Source organism: Dromiciops gliroides, chromosome 3, assembly GCF_019393635.1.
Source record: "Dromiciops gliroides isolate mDroGli1 chromosome 3, mDroGli1.pri, whole genome shotgun sequence".
Lineage (NCBI taxonomy): Eukaryota > Metazoa > Chordata > Mammalia > Microbiotheria > Microbiotheriidae > Dromiciops > Dromiciops gliroides.
The window spans coordinates 127,212,290-127,232,309 of record NC_057863.1 but is presented as its reverse complement, the minus strand read 5'-3'; the positions used below and the strand labels follow the sequence as shown (position 1 = coordinate 127,232,309).

Below are 20,020 nucleotides of genomic sequence, written 5' to 3'. Positions count from 1 at the left end.
AAGAGCCTAGGGGCAGCTAGGTCGTGCAGTGGATAGAGCACCGGCCCTGGAATCAGGAGTACCTGAGTTCAAATGCGGCCTCAGACCCTTAACACTTACTCGCTGTGTGACCCTGGGCAAGTCACTTAACCCCAATTGCCTCACTAAAAAAAAAAAAAAAAAAGAGCCTAGACATCATCTTTCAAGATGGTTAGCTTGAGAGAACATAAGTGCTTTATATTGAGCATTAAACTTTTAATAACTTTCAAGAAATTATTATGGAAAACTACCCTGATATCCTAGCCCCAGAGGGTAAAATGGAAATTAAAAGAACCCACCAGTCACCTCCTAAAAGAGATCCCCAAATGAAAATTCCCAAGAATATTCTGTCCAAATTCCAGAGCTCCCAGACAAAGCAGAAAATATTGCAAGCAGCCATAAATAAATAATTCATATATTGTAGAACCAAAATCAGGATAACACAAGATTTAGCAGCTTCTACATTAAAGAATCAGAGGGCTTGGAATATGATTCTGGAAAGCATGGGAGCTAGGATTACAACCAAGAATTTCCTCTCCAGCAAAACAAAATATAATCCTTCAAGGGGGAAATTTGATGAAATAGAGAACTTTAAAACATTCTTGATGAAAAGACCAGAGCTGAACAGAAATTTTAATTTTCAAATACGAGACTCTAGAGAAGTATAAGAAGATAAACAAGAAAGAGAAAACATGAGGTAAAAAAGAGAAAACATAAGGTTAAACTTTTTACATTCTTACATAGGAAGACGATACTTGTAACTCTTAAGAACTTTATCACTATTAGAGCAATTAGGAGTATACATAGGAGAGGGCGTATGACAGTTGACTATGATGGGATGATAACTCAAAAAATAAAATTAAGTGGTGAGAAAGAGGAATGCACTTGGAGAAGGGGGAAGTGAGAGGTAAAATGGGGTAAATTATCTCATGTAATAGATGTGTGAAAGAACATTTATAGTGGAAGGGAAGATGAGTGAGGTGGGGGAGCGGGATGCTTGAATTTTACTCTCTTCAGAATTGGCTCAGAGAGGGAATAACATATACACTCACTTGGGTATAGAACTTTATCTTCCCCTACAGGAAAGTAGGAGAGCATGGGGATGAGAGAAGGGGGGAAGAACTGATAGAAGGGAAGGCAATTTTGGGGAGGGGGTAGTCAGAAGCAAAACATTCATTTTATAGCAAAAATTTCCTCCTAAATCTTGGATATTTGGTGGATATTTTTGAAATAGTAAACTAATATAAGGTACTTATATTCAAACTCTGATCCAGAAAGACAGTGGCTGAATTTATGAAAGTGTTGGAGCCATAGATAGCAAATAAGCAAAATAACATTTTTCATGTTTTCCAATTAAAAAAAAACACCTATACTGAAAATGAAATAGTAGTAATGACTATAGAAGTGGTTCTCATTTTAAATACCTAGATATTTCTAAATGTGACTGGATATGGAAACAATTTGTCATCATCATCATAACTGGCATTTAATAGTACTTTAGGTTTGCAAAGCACTTTACAAATATTAACTCATTTGATTTTTCCCAGCAGTCCTCGGAAGTAAGTCCTCTTGTTATTCTCATCTTATAGATGGGGGAACTGAGACAAGTTTACTGACCTGACCAGGGTAACATAAGTACTCAGTTTCTGAGCCAGTATTTAGATTAAAATCTGACTCCAGGTCCATGGCTCTCTATCCATTGTGTCATCTAGCTGCCTCTAAGGACAGGAATAATGATGCTATATTCAGCATGGTAATGATTATGATAATAGTTTGAAGACTGCTAGTGAAACAGAACACACTAAGGCTCTCTTTGTCTCCCTTCTCCCCCAATTTTTTCAATATTCATTATTATGGCATTTTCCTAGCTTACTTTATTGAGGCAGTCCTGTTCTGTGAAGTAATCATGATATTCCAGTTGACTTTTTCATAGTATAATAAAATCACATTGCTAGTATCAAGAAATAAATTAAGTAGCTATAGTAACTTTCTATGACATATTAGGAAGTGCTCAGTGCATCATCACTATGCACAGAACATAGGCTGGTCTTCAAAATAACCTAATTCATTGTATATTGGGGTATTTTACAGCAAAATATCTTTTTCCCATACACCTTTCCTAGACTTGCAAAAACAAAACAACACTTGAGGTGTTTCTAAAGTAAAGGGTTTTTCCCCACTTGTGTCTTACTCAATCCTTACTGCTTTTTCATTTTTCTTTTTATTGGACATCAATTGACACAAAATAGTATAATTTTATTTTGAAATTAAAATTTTGATCCTCGTATCATTATATTATTTTCTTTATTATTTAAAAAAATGCATCGGATCAATTAATGCAGCTTGGTTCTTCAAGGTATTAAATCTGATCCTTCTAGTGTTAAGATTAAAGAGCAGTTGTTCCTACCTGAACACTGATAATAGGAATGTTTTTTGTTATTTCAAATGTCTCTCGAGTGGCTATCATAAAAATAAAATATTTTAGTGATTCTAGGGCAGTGTAAAAATGGGACATCTTGACAATTTTGAAGCCTTGTGACAAGTTCCAATTGTCATCTTTTCTTTCTCTTTTTGAGAGTTCTTATCTACTGCCTTCACCAGCCTTTTCCACTTTCCATTTCTGCTACACCACTTCTGAAAGCTTCCCGTTCTCTTCTCTAAAATATATATGTTGATTTGAGGGGAAAATATACAAAGAGACCTTAGACCTGATGATATCCAAAGACAAAGGTCCTTTCTTCCCTTTGTAATGAACTGGAAGCCAGGAAACCTGATTTTTTAATCTTTTTTTTTTCTTCTACATACCGTGCTATTGGTCAAGTTACTTAACTCCTCTGGGCATCAGCTTCCTCATCTATAAAATAGAGTGGTTCCATCCATCCTCTCTGAGGCCCCTTCTGGCTCTAAAAATGTCGATCTTTTAAAATATCGGATACAAAGTGTGTCCTTTCTGTTTATCTTCTTCTGGTTCTGTATCGTTTGTCTCCGAGATCCCGCCTTTCTCTTTTCTTTACTCTGCCTCTGTGTTTCACTTTTTCTTCTGTTCCCGCAGATACTTGTCCATCCCCACCGTACTCTGACAGGTCTCTCCAAGGTAGAGAGACTTTAAACACAGGCCTGGCAATAGATGTGTGTGTATCTGTCACACCAGGATAAGATAAACACATCTCACAACATTATTTTCTCCAGGCCTTCCTTATTTTCAGTTAATTTCTTCACTCCATTATCTCATTACCAATTTTGTGTTGCTATCTCCCTTGTAGGACTCACATTGTGCTTAAGGGTATTCTGAAATTAATAGACCAAATGATAGTATTTGTTATGTTCATGGGGTAAAACATGCTAAAAATAGACATTAAATTTGTTTAATTTCAAATTATAGACATGTCTTAAATTGTTCATTTACTTGTGTTTTATTTAGCAAGCTACATAATATCATCTCTGAGAGAAAAGAATCATTTTCTAAAATATGCCATACAAAATTCATGCATCTACCTTTCTTTTTATTGAATCTATGATTTTATTTGTGTGAGATAAGTCTTTCTGCCAATATACATTGGCACCAGAGGCTTGGGGTTTTAGAGAATTATTTGGGGCACCAAGAGGCTAAATGACTGTATAGAGTTACCTCTCCATTCTGTTAGAGGCAGGACTTGAAACCAGGGCTTCCTGATTCCAAGTCTAGCTTTTTGTCCCCAACAGCAGAGGTATCCAGCTAAAATGTTATTGTTTAACAAAATAAATAAAAGCACAATATAACATGGATAATGTTAATTGTGGTTTTCTAAATCAGTGTGCAGCGAGCAGGGATTCATTATTTAAGTTTGAGACCACGGTCCTCCTTCAAGCTGTTTCTACCAAGTTTAGTGTTGTAGGTACTGAGCTTTTTAAAAGAACTAATAGTCTAATTTATTTTTTTTATGGTAAAGGAAAGTGAGTCATTTGTAAAAATTTAAAAATGCTGTCTTTTCATTTCAGTCTGAAAATTTGGAGAATACAATTATCATACCAGATATCAAGCTGCATAGCAATCCATCTGCTTTCAACGTTTATTGCAATGTACGCCATTGTGTTCTGGAGTGGCAGAAGAAGGAAACATCTTTGGCAGCTGCATCAAAGAGCTCTGTGCAGAGCGGTGACTCAGACAGTGATGAAGAAGAAGAATCCAGAGAGCCACCTGTCAAGCTCCCCAAGGTAAACAACTTTGGCCATGCTTCAAAAACATACTGGATTTTCCATAAAGTATATGAGTTTATTTCATTTCAGTAAAGTTAACTTTCACCTGTGTAGTAGATGTAGCTTTGAACTACAAGCTGGTGAATAGATAAGACAGAATAAGAATGTTGTAAGAAATTATTTCCTTTAAAAATTACTTATGTATCCTTATTTTCTTCATCAGAGTTTAGTACTTTTTTAAAAAAATAAAGTATTTTATTTATTTTTTTTCCCATTACATGTAAAGATAGTTTTCACCTTTTGTTTATACAAGCTTTCCAATTTCAGATTTTTCTCCCTCCCCTAGACAGCAGGTAATCTGATATAAGTTATATATTATATATATAATAACATTAAACATATTTCCGCATTAGTCATGTTATAAGAGAAAAAGCTGAGCAATGAGGAAAAACCTCAAAATAGAAAAACAACAGCACCAAAAACAAGAAATAGTATGGTTCATTCAGCATCTATACTCCACAGTTCTTTTTTTTTTTTTTCCTGGATTTGGAGATCCTCCTCCATCATGAGTTTCCTGGAACCCTTCTGTACCATCAGAGTTTAGTATTTTTAACAGAATAGACCATATAAAGGTTTGACTGCCACATAGAAATTAGATGTGTAGTAATACTTTTTCAGGTAAAACTATCAGGCAAACTGTATTGCAGAGTAGTAGATATGCAAATATTGAAACGTTCTGGAAATGGTGACTACAGTCATAAAGCACGCTTAATTTCATGTGGTTTGGAGCACTGCTGATAACATTAAAGAAGACTAATTAGATAAGAAGGGGCCAGGCTATGAAAGCCCTTAATGCCAAACATAGGACTTTATATTTGATACTGGGGGTAATTAGGAGCCATTTGAGTTTATTGACCAATGAATTGACACAATCAGAAAAATCACTTTGGAAGGGAATGGATTTGAGTAGGGACAGATCCAGGGCAGAGAGATCCATTATAAGGCTCTGCAAGAGATGTTAAGGGACTAAAGTAGGATGATAGCTGGGCAAGTGGAGAAAATGGGATATATACAAGAGAATTAAAGAGAAAGAAACTAAACAATCTGACAGCTAATTGGATGTGTGATGAGAGCATGTGAAGAGTCCACGATGACAGCAGGGTTATGAGCTTGAGTGACCAGAAGAATAGTGGTACTTTGTATAGCACTAGGGAAGTTCAGGAGGGATAGCCTACTATGTGCCAGGCACTGTGCTCAGCACTTTTACAAATAGTATCTCATTTGATCCTGACAACAACCCTGCAAGGTAAGTGTTATTATTCCCATTTTACAGTTGATTAAACTGAGGCATATAGAAGTTAAGTGACTTGACCAGGGTCAAACAGCTAGTAAGTGTCTGAGGCTGGACTTGAATTCAAGTATTCCTGACTCCCAGCCCTGTGCTCTATGTAATGCATCACCTAGGTGTCCCCAGAAACTAGGAGGTAGAGTGACTGATAAGTTTTATTTTGTACATACTGGAAGATACACTTTGAAATATCTGACAGATAGTTGGTAATGGGGGACTGCAAATCAGGAAACATACTACGGCTGTATATGAAAACCATTTGTACAAAGATAATTTAACCCATGGAAGTTAATGATATCACCAAGTGACAGAGTATAGAGAAAAAAGAGAAGAGGGACCAAGAGGACCTTGGGGAACAGCCACAGGTGGTAATTATATCATAGATAAAGATCCAAGAAAATAGACTGACAAGGAGCAGTTAGGTAGGAGGAGAACCAGGAGAGGGCAGAGTTACAAAAACCAAGAGAGGAGAGAACTTTCAAAAGAAGATGATCGACAGTGCCAAATGCCGTATAGAGGTCAGGAAGAATGAGGCCATCCAATTTGACCATAAGCTTGTCAAAGCTTTAGATGAATGATGAGGTCAGAAGTAGAAGAATTCAGCTGAAAACAAGAGAGAGAAAGGATAATATTTGTCCAGCCTGGTACATTTTACGAAGGATTTTTCAGGATGGGGAGACATGGCCATGCTTTTAAGTGACAGGGAAGGAGCAAGTAGATAGGGAGATGTAGAAGACAGACAAGATGGTGGAAAATGGTAGAGGTGATCTGCTGGCAAATATAGGAAGAGATGGGACCATGGAAATATAGAGATGTTGGTCTTGTGAGGTGGATGGGTTCACCTCATGAGACTGGAGTGAAGGAAGAGATAGCGAGGGATGATCTCACAAAGATATAACATGAAGAGGTCAGAAGAAGGAGCTGTCAGCAATTGTCCTTACTTTTGGGGGAGGGGGTGGTAAAGTATGAATCAAAGTCCTCAGTTGAGAGGGTTGGGGATGCAGTAGTGGGGTAGGTGGATTAAGGAAAAAAATAAAAGTTTATGAGAACAGCTTTAGCAAGTAGGATATAAAAAGTTAATTAGGTGAGAGTAGTAGGATTGCCTTGTCATGAGGGCCCACTTGAGATTAGATAACATAAATCTGAAGTGGAGTCAGTGAGCAGTTTTGTGATTTCTTCCAGGTCTGTAGAGGAACATGTGAGGAAAAGTGAAAGTGGCAGGTTTTGGGGAGTAATCTAGGATTAGAGTTTGGCAAGTCATGATCAGCAATAAAACAAGGGTACAAGGGGTTCAAGAGTAGAGTATGGTATAGAGTTGAAGTAATTAATCAAGGGATCAAGATTGGAAAGGGGATTAAGTATAGCCAGAAGGATTGATAGCATGATATAGTACTAAGCTGAGAAATAGAGGGATCAGAAATCATGGTGAGTATCAAGTTTGGGGATTGAGATTTAGGGAGAGAGGAAAAGATAAGATTAAAGACTATGATGAGATAGAGTCAGAAACACCTGAATTCAAATCCAGCCTCCAGTACTTATTAGCTATGTGACCATGATCAAGTCACTTGATCTCTGCCTCAGTTTCCTCAACTGTAAAATTAGGATCATAATAACAATGACCTTGCAGGATTATTTTGAGTTCAAATGAGGTGATATTTACAAAATGCTTAGCACAGTTCCTGAAACACAGTAGATGCTTAATAAATGCTTATTTTCTTCCCTTCTCAGACAAAGAAAATGAAAAGTTCTTGAATTTGAACACTTGTGGGTGTGGCAGGATCAAGGTTATGGCCTTTGTGTAGCTGAGGTGGAGTGGAGGAATAAGTAATGGGAGAAGAATAGACTAGATAACTAGGAAGTTAAGATATATGTCTGTGTCCCCTATAATGAGGGAAGAAGTTGATGTGGGAAGGTAGACTATGCAGAATTCATATGGAAACCACAATTGCATGTAAAGAGTTATTATCAATATGGTCATTTTAAGACATTGCAATGATGAAATATGTAAATAACATTTCCATAAATATCTTGTGGCTTGGAAATGCCTGAATTCAATTGAATGTATTCTCATTTAAAGATTGGCTAAAGCAAGTGTTCAAAACAATCAATATTGACTTCTCCACTTATGTATTTAGGAATTTGAAGAGCTAGAAATAGTACCCAAATCACTTGATACCTGTTTTAGCATTTCATCTAATATACTACTAGGATTATTGCCTTTTTCATCTGGAGAATACCCTTAGAAGTTCTCTACTCTAGTGAATTCTCATGTATATTTTCATTCTATGTATGAGGGAATTAATTCTTAAGAATAATGCTTTTTCCAAATATTTATTTAATTTTTTTCTTTGGAAGTAGTGTTTGTTTTATATACCTAATTTTGCTTCTGTGTGGAACAAGTCTTGATTAACTGAATCACTGTGTTCAATTTGCTTTTTTTTGTATCCCCAGTGCCTAACCCATAGTAGATGCTTATTAAGTGTTTGTTGATTAATTCATCCTGGGTGCCACATTTTAAGAGATACATGGACAAATTGGAACCCATCAAGAAGCTGGTAAAGGATCTGAAGAACATGTCTTAGAAAGATGGTAGGGGCTTTTTAGTCTGGAAAAGAGAGAACAAGAGGTGAGGGAGGTAGGAGAGAAAGTTTTTTAAAAATACAAGTATAGCTGTCATATCTACAGGTTATTAATTAGACTTTCTTCTTTGAAGCTCCTGAGGGCAAGATTTAGGGATTTAAGGGCTGGTGAACCTTAGTCACATTCCTGTTGCACCAGCTTCTTCATTTGCAGTTTGTCTAAAGAACCTTCACTCAGGTGATTGACTTTCACCAGTCTATATCTAATGTCTTGACAGCTGAGTCTTCTTTTTTTTTTTTATGTATAAGGTATTTTATTTTTTCTGTTACATGTAAAGATAGTTCTCAACTTTTGTTTATACAAGCTTTACAATTTCAGATTTTTCTCCCTCCCTCCCCTCCCTCCCCCCCTCCCCTAGACAGCAGGTAATCTGATATAGGTTATATCTATATATCTCTATACATATAGATATAGATATAGATATATACACACACATATATATACACATAATAACATTAATCCTATTTCTGCATTAATCCTGTTACAAGAGAAAAAATCAGAGCAGTGATGCAAAACCTCAAAATAGAAAAAAAAAACCAAAAAGCAACAGCACCCAAAACAAAAGAAATAGTATGGTTCAATCAGCATCTATACTCCACAGTTCTTTTTTTTTTTTCTTGGATTTGGAGATCCTCTTCTATCATGAGTTCCCTGGAACTCTTCTGTTCCATTGCATTGGTGAGAAGAATATAGTCCATCACAGTAGGTCAACACTCAATGTTGATGATACTGTGTACAATGTTCTTCTGGTTCTACTCATCTCACTCATCATCAGCTCACGTAAGACCCTCCAGATTTCTCTGAACTCCTCCTGCTCATCATTTCTTACAGCACAATAGTATTCCATTGTATTCATATACCACAACTTGTCCAGCCATTCCCCAATTGATGGGCACCCCCTCAACTTCCAATTCCTTGCTACCACGTAAAGAGCAGCTATAAATATTTTTGTACACGTGGGTCCCTTTCCCCCTTCCATGATTTCTTTGGGCAAAAGACCTAAAAGTGGAATTGCTGGGTCAAAGGGTATGCACAGCTTTATCACCCTTTGGGCATAATTCCAAATTGCTCTCCAGAATGGTTGGATCAGCTCACAGCTCCACCAACAATGCATTAGTGTTCCAATTTTCCCACAGCCTCTCCAACATTTATTATCTTCCTTTTTTGTCATTTTAGCCAATCTGATAGGTGTCAGGTGGTACCTCAGAGTTGTCTTAATTTGCATCTCTCTAATCATTAGAGATTTAGAGCATTTTTTCATATGGGAATAGATAGCTTTGGTTTCTTCATCAGAAAACTGCCTGTTCATATCCTTTGACCATTTCTCAATTGGAGAATGACTTGGATTCTTATAAATTTGATTTAATTCCCTATATATTTTAGAGATGAGGCCTTTATCAGAAGCACTGGCCTCAAAAATTGTTTCCCAGCTTTCTGCCTCCCTTCCAATTTTGGATGCATTGCTTCTGTTTGTACAAAATTTTTTTAATTTAATGTAATCAAAATCATCCATTTTGCATTTTATAATATACTCTATCTCTTGTTTGGTCAAAAACTGTTTTCCTTTCCAAAGATCTGATAGGTACACTATTCCTTTCTCTCCTAATTTACCTATGGTATCACCTCTTATGTCTAAACTGTGTATCCATTTTGACCTTATTTTAGTGTAAGGTGTCAGATGTTGGTCTATGCTTAATTTCTGCCATACTATCTTCCAGTTTTCCCAGCAGTTTTTGTCAAATACTGAGTTCCTATCCCAGAAGCTGGAGTCTTTGGGTTTATCAAACACTACATTACTAGTGTCATTTACTACTGCATTTCCTGAGCCTAGCCTATTCCATTGATCTACCACTCTATTTTTTAGCCAGTACCAGATAGTTTTGATGACTGCCGCTTTATAGTAAAGCTCCAGGTTTGGTACCGCTAACCCCCCTTCCTGTGAATTTTTTTTCATTATTTCCCTGGATATTCTTGATTTTTTGTTTTTCCAGGTGAATTTTGTTATTATTTTTTCTAGCTCTATAAAATAATTTTTAGGTAGTCTGATTGGTATGGCACTGAATAAGTAAATTAATTTAGGCAGTATTGTCATTTTTACTGTATTAGCTCTGCCTATCCATGAGCAGTTGATATCTTTCCAATTATTTAGATCTGATTTGATTTGTGTGAAGAGTGTTTGGTAGTTGTGTTCATAGAGTTCCTGGGTTTGTCTTGGCAAGTAGACTCCCAAGTATTTTATATTATCTACTGTTACTTTAAATGGAATTTCTCTTTCTATCTCTTGCTGCTGGACTTTGTTGGTCATGTATAGAAATGCTGATGATTTATGTGGATTTATTTTATATCCTGCTACTTTGCTAAAGTTGTTAATTGTTTCAAGTAATTTTTGAGTTGATTCTCTAGGATTCTTTAAGTATACCATCATATCATCTGCAAAGAGTGATAGTTTTGTTTCCTCCTTGCTTATTCTAATTCCTTTAATTCCTTTCTCTTCTCTGATTGCTAAAGCTAACATTTCTAGGACAATATTAAATAATAGGGGTGATAATGGACATCCCTGTTAGCTGAGTCTTCTTGATTCCCTGAATTAAAAGAACCACACAATCTGTAATTAATTTCCCTTCCCAGTTGATGCTATTAGATATTGGTGCTTAGTTGTTATACCTGCTGCCCCTTTTTTCTTTCTGCACTCTATATTTCCACACATTCCATACTCCAAGTGTGTATTTTCTGTGGTATTACAAATGTTTGTTTGTTTCTCATCTCCATGTCTTAGAACTTTGTTTCTTCAAGGATCAACTCAGGTTTAAGTTTTGTACCTACTCTGTGAAACCTTCTTTGCTATCCCCAGTTGTTAATACTCTCTCTTTCCCCTTCTCCCATCTCTTTGATCTGCTTTTCCTCCCATGTTTGTGTACATGTTGTGATTTCTTAGTAGAATGTGAACTGCTGTTCATTTTTGTCTTTTAGGAAGTAGCGCAGTGCTTTATAGATAGACATGTTCCAGGGACTGTGCTAATTGCTGGGATGCAAATGAAAGCAAGTAAAACAGCCCTTCCTTTTGAGGAGCTTACATTTTAATGGGGAAAAATAACTTACACTTACTCTCATAAAGCCACTTGCATTTGAACTTCTATCCTCAGCACATATCCATTTGTTTCAGAAATTATAAGAGGTAGGACTAGTTGATATCAGAGTCCCCTTCCATCTTTAAATTTAGAATATCCCAATTCCTTTGAATCAGTCTCCTTTTGCAGAGGTGTAGACTCCTTCAAATATCCCAGCCAGCTTGCCATCGGCATTGCCATTACACTGCTTCTCCCTACCTGAAATAGCAGCCTGGGACCAGACTGCCAGAAAAATGTCCCCAGTCACAGGGGAATTTAATCTGTCTTCAGAATTCCCATTCTATCCCAGTGAGTGAATGAGCTAGCTAGCACACTATACCAGCTGGCCCCAGACCACCACAACATGCTTCATATACCATATACCCACATGTGTTTCTCCAACTACTTCTGATTTCTACCTCTTTTTCTGGGCTCAGTAATCAAATCAGTATAGCCATACTACCAGTTTTCCTGGAAAGGTTGTGTTAGCTGACTGCCCTGTCATTCAGTGTACCATCTCTGGGGCTCTCTAGACTTTCCCTTTCTTGGTCACCACATGTCTATGTTTTGTCTCCCTCTTTTAGTGATTTGGCATAGGAAAAGATAGAATAATAGCTCTCCTTCCTTTCTAGCTACATGGTGATCAAGTGTTTATGCTCATGGGCATCCAAGGGCATCCTTCTAGATCCTCTCCCACTTGCTTCCCCACTCTCCTTCTAAATATCCAGTCAGTTATTGGCAATTCTTGTTTCATCTACCTTCATCACATCTCTTAAATCTGTCCCCTTATCTCCATTCCCAGAGAACTCTGATTCAGTCCCTTCTTATTCTTCTCCCATACTGTTAAAAGTAGTCTCCTAATTGGTTTCCCTGCCTCATTTCTACTTACTTCAATCCATTCTCCATATAGTGACCAAAATTACTTTCATAAAGTATGTCTAGGATAACATCTTAGCTCCTGTTTGACATTTAAAACTTTTCATAATTTTGTCCTATCTAACCTTTCCTCCCTTATTGTATACTATTCTTATTCATGTACTCTATAGTCCAGCCAAACTAGCTTTCTTGCTGTTCATGACATGACTTTCCATCTTCCACCTCCATGTCTTGGCATTGTATTTTCCAAGTCTGAAATATACTCCTTCTTGTCTATTTTTTTTGTTATTTATTTATTTTTTTTTTAGTGAGGCAATTGGGGTTAAGTGACTTGCCCAGGGTCACACAGCTAGTAAGTGTTAAGTGTCTGAGGCCGGATTTGAACTCAGGTACTCCCGACTCCAGGGCCAGTGCTCTATCCACTGCACCACCTAGCTGTCCCTTTGTCCACTTTTTTTGAATCCCTGGGTTCTTTCAAGGTTCAGCTCAAGTGCTACCTTCTACAAGAGGCCTCTTCTGGTCTTTCCAACTGCTAATGCCTTTCTTCTAAGGTGACTTGGTATATTTTTTGTATATGCCTATATATGTATATGTTGTACCCACTTCCTTGTTAAAATGTAAGTTCCTTAAGGGTTTAATTTTGGTCTTTGCATCTTCAGTTACTGACTCATCATAGGCATTTAATAAATGCTTATTGATTGATTTATTCTTAACTCTTTCCCCTGCTTCACACCATTGTCTTATCACTTGCCACACTTCTTAGATTCTGCCACCATGATACCTCTTTGCATATGTCTTCTCTTACTCAGAGGCAGTACTTTAGATCAGGACCTTTATACCTCTCATCTCTAATATTTTAATGTTTTCCTTAATGGTTTCACTGCTTCAGTTTCTCCATTCTTCAATTTATTCTTCACACAGCCACTAAAATAATCTTCCCAAGGATTTGTCAGTCTTTTGTTCTAAACCTTTTAATGGCTTCCTCTTGCCTATAGGATAAAACACAAACTCTCTAGCCTGGCAGTACTTAGCCTGACAGTGCCTTACACAGAGACTTAATAAGTGCTAGGTTTGGTTTTTTCAAAAAAATTTCTATTAAATAGTGGTTCATTGAAATGTTGGTATGTTATTGAGTATTTACCAGAAAAAGGACTTTTATTACATTTTTGTTGAAATCAGCCAGACAGCTAGGTGGTTTAGTGGATAAAGCACTGGATCTAGCATCAGGAAGACCCAATTCAAATTTGACCTCAGACAATAGTCATGTAACCTTGGTCAATTCATTTAGCCTCCCTCTGACTATTTACTCATCTGTAGAAAGAATAAGAAGAATACCTGCTACCTTCTAGGTTTGTTGTGAGGATAAAATGAGATAATATTTGTAGAGTGCTGAAGATAAAATGAGATAATATTTATAAAGTGCTTTGCAAATCTATAAAGCTATTTTGTGGTAGTCGTAGTAGTAATAGTACTACTACTAGTAGTAGATCCAGGTATCCTGTGTCTAGTACCTTATAACGGTTTTTCCTAGTTAAGTTTATGGCATACTACATTCCTTATATCTCTTACTAGGCTAAAGATCCTTTTTAGCACTTAGATAATATGCTACATATAAACTGTCTAATCTGAGAAAAAAGTTTCATCTGTTTCATGAATGTCCTGGCTAAAGCTTATTATATGAATTTAATAGTTGCCCCATTCAATCATTGATCCTGATCTAAGTTGATGAGGCCTGATATCATATAAGACCTGATGCCCTAATCTGGGGATAGCTTCATTCTAGAAACTAAATTCTAATAGCAGCTAGCTCTTTCAGTACAGTAGCATGTTACCTCTTACATTATGGAATGCCACAGATTCCCTATTTTCTTTGAACTTACTTTTGACTTCATTGAGAGCTGTCATACCTGCATAGGTGAATAACCTGATCTTTCATAGTGAGAAAGGAAAGGTGTCCCGAATTGAAGGTTTCTTCTGTTCTTTTTTTAGCTGTCAAGTTCTCAGAAGGAGTGTAATATATGATTTGAGGATATTAGTAAAGAAAGCATATTTTTACAACTTTTAATCTTGGGATGGATTTGCTACTATTTTTTTTTTCAGTCTTGAGTCTTCCAGTATACAGTAGTAATTGAGTTTAAAATAAGTTTGGAAATGGCATTGTTATGAGAAAGTGAAATATCAAGGAGAGAGGAAGTTCCTGTTTTGGAAGAAAAGCAGGATCCTCAACCATATAGTAACAAACATCAATTATCCTTTAAGTCCCTGTCTTATTTCAACACTCCAAGTCACTTATTCCTCTACATTGGTAAAAACATACCTAATATCCAATTCCTGCCACTTTGCTTTAGATTCTGCTGTTCAAATTTTTAACTTGATAACTACCCATTTTAGGGTAGCTTTGTCAAGAAAAACAGTATCTCTGTCTCTGTTTAGCACCTTTTAGCCATTACAAACCAAATATATGTTCTCGCTCTTAGGAGTATAGCTAAATTATGATAGACGGAAAGGGGAAGTTGGAAGTAGAGTGTAAAGGCCATGTGCTGTGGGACCTCTCCTTCAGAGAGGATCGTTTTGTTGTCCATGTGTGAGTTACTATTTGAGAATAATAACACCACAAATTCTGTATTCTTTGTGGAGAACATGTACCAAAGAAATTCATTATTCAAACTCAGGTATTAAGTTTTATGAAAATTAATTAAATGAAAAGTCAATTACCTATAGGAAGACTAGAGATTTTTAAAATATACCAGAATAAATTACATATCAGTGATTGGAAAAACTAAACAAACAAAAAATACAGGCAGTTTAGAGGGGAGGAAAAACACCAGTCTCATTGCTCATCCCCAACTCATCAACCAAACCCCATCCATCATGTTTAGCTGATCAAACCAAAGGGACCAAAGAAAATATTATTTTATTTTTTTTTTTAATCTTTTTTTTTTTTTAAGTGAGGCAATCAGGGTTAAGTGACTTGCCCAGGGTCACACAGCTAGTAAGTGTTAAGTGTCTGAGGCCAGATTTGAACTCAGGTACTCCTAAATCCAGGGCTGGTGCTTTATCCACTGCGCCACCTAGCCGCCCCCTTTCTCGCTACTTTTTGACCTCTTTGAAGTCTTTGACAGAATCTATCACTCTTCTTCTTGACATTCTCTTCTCTCTAGGTGTTCATGACTCTGCTTTTTCCAATTCCCCCTTCTTCCTGTGACCACTGCTTCTCAGTATACTTTACTTAATCTCATTAGGCTCTGTCCTTGTATCTTCCTTATATACTGTTTCATTTGGGATCACATCAGCTCGCATTGTTTCAGTTATTATCTCTATGTTGATGACTCTCAGATCTTATTCAGCCCTGACCTCTCTCCATTCTTGCATTTCCAAATGCCTGTTGAATATCTTGAACATGACATCTTAAATTCAAAATGTCCAAAGATGAACTCATCTTTTCCCTCAAACTTTTCCCTTTTTTTTAAATCCTTATTACTGTCTCCCCAATTGAGAAATGGTCAAAGGAAATGAACAGGCAATTTTCTGATGAAGTCAAAGCTATCTATTGCCATATGAAAAAATGCTCTAAATCACTATTGATCAGAGAAATGCAAATTAAAACAACTTTGAGGTACCACCTCACACCTATCAGATTGGCTAATATGACAAAAAAGGAAAATAATAACTGTTGGAGAAGCTGTGGAAAAATTGGAACACTAATGCATTGTTGGTGGAGCTGTGAACTGATCCAACCATTCTGCAGAGCAATTTGGAATTATATCCAAAGGGCTATGGGACTGTTCATACCCTTTGACCCAGTGGTACCACTGCTAGGTCTGTACCCCAAAGAGACCCTAGAAAAGGGAAAAGGACCCACATGTACAAAAATATTTATAGCAGCTCTCTTTGTGGTGGCAAAGAATTGGAAATTGAGGGAATGCCCATCAATAGGGGAATGGCTAAGCAAATTGTGGTATATGAATGTAATGGAATACTATTGTGCTGTCAGAAACGATGAGCAGGAAAAGTACAGAGAAACCTGGAAGGACTTACATGAACTGATGCTGACTGATAGTAGCAGAACCAGAAGAACATTGTACACAGTAACAGCAACATTGTATGATGAACAATGGGGATAGAGTTGGCTCTTCTCAGCAGTGCAACAATCCAAAACAGTTTCAAAGAACTCGTGATAGAAAATATTCTCAACATCCAGAAAAAAGAACTGTGAATTGTGAATGCAGATTGAATCATACTGTTTCTACTTTTGGACTGTTTTTTTTTTTCTCCTTCTTGTTTGAGGTTTTTTCTTTGTGCTCTTATTCTTCTTTCACAAGATGACTAATGTAGAAATATGTTTGATGGAACTGTACATATACAACCTATATCAGACTGCTTTCCGTCTTGGGAAGAGGGGGGGGAGAAAAGAAACATTTGGAACTAAAAATCCAGTGTAAACAAATATTGAAAACTATCCTTATATGTAATATATAACTGGAAAATAATAAAATTAAATTTAAAAAAATCCTTATTACTATCAAGGGCACTACCATTTTCTCTATTGCACAGGTATCCCTAGGTGTCATCCTCAATTCCTCATTCTCACCCCTCTCCCATCCAGTTACCTGTCCAGTCATGTCATTTTTGCCTAAATAAGGACGATACCATGTTGCCTCCATGTACCCTGCACTATTAATAGTAGTAGGCCTCCACCAGTCGCGGATGACCTTGAAGAGCCACAGGCCACAGTGTGGCTGTGTAGTCTGATATGGGAGCTTCATATCAGCATCCAAAATACATATATTTTTAGGCAGGGTGTTTGCATGTCATTCTGTAACCAGACCTTCTTTTTTTTCCATCTCCATAGAATTGGAAAGAATCTTTTATGGTTTATCAGAGTAAATTTTTATTTTTTAAGAGATATTCTGTTGAGGAAATGCTTATGCCAAGTAAATTACTCAAGAAATTTTTTATTTGCAGGCTTATTATAACTTTATGTACCTTATGTATATTTTTATCTCAATTAGATCATTGAAGTTGGACTTTGTGAAGTTTTTGAATTGATCAAAGAGACACGGTTTTCTCATCCATCCCTGTGTCTTAGGAGTCTACAAGCTCTGCTTAATGTGTTGCAGGGTCAACAGCCAGAAGGCCTCCAGTCAGAACCACCTGAGGTTCTTGGTAAGATCTCATACTTATTGCTTTAACCAAGCATTTGTTCTAAATAAACATACAGAATAGTGTGAAATGCCATCTCTGATTAATATGATGAAACAGAGAAAAAAAAAGACAATTTTCTTCTTTCCTTATTGTCACTTGGGTGCTATTTAGGAGCCATAATTTAGGTATAGAAAATGTTTATAGTGATATTGGTTGATAAAAATAATATACATCTACATATAACTCAGAAAACTTGTCTTGATTATTAATAATTATACTTTCTCACCAAAACTTTTTAAAAAACCAGAACTATTAACAGGAATAAAATAAGATTAATGCAGAATTTGATTCCCTTCCCCCCTAACTCTAGCTAGCACTAGTGTGATGGAGTAAGATGATTTTTTAAAAATGGAAAGAGAAAAAGGAGTGAGGGACTAGAATTATCCACAAATTAATGCTCACATAGAGACAGTGTTGAATTTGGAATCAGAGGACTTAGATTCAAATTCTATCTCTATCACTTATGATCTTTGTGACCTTGGACAAGTTTAAGAATCTCTAGCTTCCTTTGAAGCCCACCCAGCTCAAGTGCTCTCTTGTACCCAAGGCCTATCCAAGTACTCTCACTTGCTAGTGCTCTTCTCCTATCTTGAAATCATTTTGTATGCATTTCATTTTTCACTACCCCTGTGCATGTTTTTCTTCCAGTAGATTATAAGTACTTGAGGTCAGGGACTGCTTTGTTTTTGTTTTATGTCCCCATTATCTAGAATGCTGTAGACATTTAATTAATGCTGATTGAATAAATAAATGAATGCTTAGCACTTAAACTAAGTTTTCTCATCTGTAAAATGAAAGGGAAGGACTAGATAATTTGGTTGTGTGTGTGTGTGTGTGGGGGGGTGGACAATGAGGGTTAAGTGACTTGCCCAGGGTCCCACAGCTAGTAAATGTCTAGTGTCTGAGGTCAGATTTGTACTCAGGTCCTCCTGAATCCAGGGCCAGCGCCTTATCCACTATGCCACCTAGCTGCCCAGGACTAGATAAATTTAAGTCTGTTCCCAGCACCAAAAAAAAATTCTGATCTTGTGATTTTATACCAAAGAATTAGTCAGTAGGCATTTCTGTAATCAAGGCTAAAACAGTTTGGTAGCCTTCAAGAATAGAAGTATGAACGGAAGTACAACTTCTGAACAGGTTTTCCCCTGCTATTGACCCTGTTAGGCACTCATTACATGCAAGACATATAATATAAATGTTACAGAAAGAAACATGGAGGCCTTGAAAAAAGGCATTCACTGGATAGCCATGTTTAATAAAGTTACATGCATTGAGTAATTGTTCCCATTTGTGATGTAAATTTCTTTTCATTTCTTCTCCCAGAATCAGGTTCAATCTTATGATTCCTCCCCTTCTCCCTTTCCTCATCCATTCAGCCCCCTATCCATGTCTACCCTGTTGCACTGTAACTCCTTCCTTTCTTTCCTCATTACAGCCATTGTAATTTACTACTACCTCATAACTGGACTTCGATGCCTCATATCCGTGAGTCTTTCTTTCCTCTGAGGTTATTTTCCCTTTATACCACTGTGAGAGGGCAGTGTAGCACAGGGGGGTATAGATTTGGAGTAAAGACGACCCAGGTTCAGAGTTTCTGTGATTAACACGAACTCTGAGTCTTAGCTGGAAGTACCTACTTCACAGGGATACTTTGAAAGTCAAATGAGATAATAATGAAAGTGTTTTAAAGATTTTAAATCACTGTGTAAATGCCAGTTGTATTATAATATAAGATAATAATCTTTATCTACAGATCTGATCAGGTTATTCTGCATCGTCAAACCTTTGAATGACTCCATATTGCCCACCAAATAAAGTCCAAATTCCTTAATTTTGGCATTCAAGCCCCTCAACCATATGTCTCCAGTCTACCTTTGAAAAACTGTCTTACATTAGTATACTTTGTGTATTTTACTTTCAACCCAAATTGGATATCTTGGCATTCATTGCTCTCCAGCCTCTTTTCTTTGGCTCACATTGTTACTTATACTTTCCTACCCCATATCTAACTTAAGGATTATCTATGTATCTTTTGCAATGATGTTCAAATGCTGCCGTCTAAATGAAGACTTCCCATATATCCACTATAATCCATACCCCAATCACTAAGTTAGAAATGATCGTTCCTTCCTTGGAACTGTCATGGTATTTTGCAGCTTTCTTTTATGTGAAATATATTTTATTGTTCTAGTTATTTATATGTCTTACTGACAAGGTTTTAAGCTGAAGGAGGAGTAGGCTCTCAATTGTCATGTCTTCCTCAGTGCCTGACACAGTATTTTAGATATATTAGGCACTTACATGTTGAATAAATAAATGAATGCTATCCCTTTCCCATCATCACACCTTCCTTCTCTGACTAAACATTGTACATACAAGTTAGTTGTGAAGAAGTCTTTTTTTCTTCTGGTCCAAATGATTTAATGGAATATGTGTTTTATTAGCTATTCATTTTATTGCATGTGGTACAAATATCTTGATATTTAAATTTTATATGCCACAGACAAAATAAACTTTTTTTAAAAGAATTTTTATGTTACCAGAACAGTCTGAAAGGATTGAAATATACTATTTTCAAAACATGGTTAACAGCATATTGTTGCCTGCCAAGTGATTTATCAGATTATAGTTACAGAAAAGAAGAAAAATC

The 20,020-nt window shown here is 36.5% G+C and overlaps 1 protein-coding gene across 3 annotated transcripts in view; it reads left to right on the top strand.

Moving 5' to 3' along the window:
- MYCBP2 (MYC binding protein 2) overlaps positions 1 to 20,020 on the top strand; it is a 324,065-nt gene that overhangs the window by 54,672 nt on the left and 249,373 nt on the right. For 2 of the 3 annotated variants that reach the window (XM_043997409.1, XM_043997408.1), the window contains 2 exons: positions 3,997 to 4,212; positions 17,178 to 17,331. In XM_043997409.1, coding sequence (XP_043853344.1) covers positions 3,997 to 4,212; positions 17,178 to 17,331 — 370 coding nt within the window. Of the gene's footprint in view, positions 1 to 3,996; positions 4,213 to 17,177; positions 17,332 to 20,020 lie in introns of those variants that run through there. The other variant, XM_043997407.1, reaches the window with a different exon arrangement.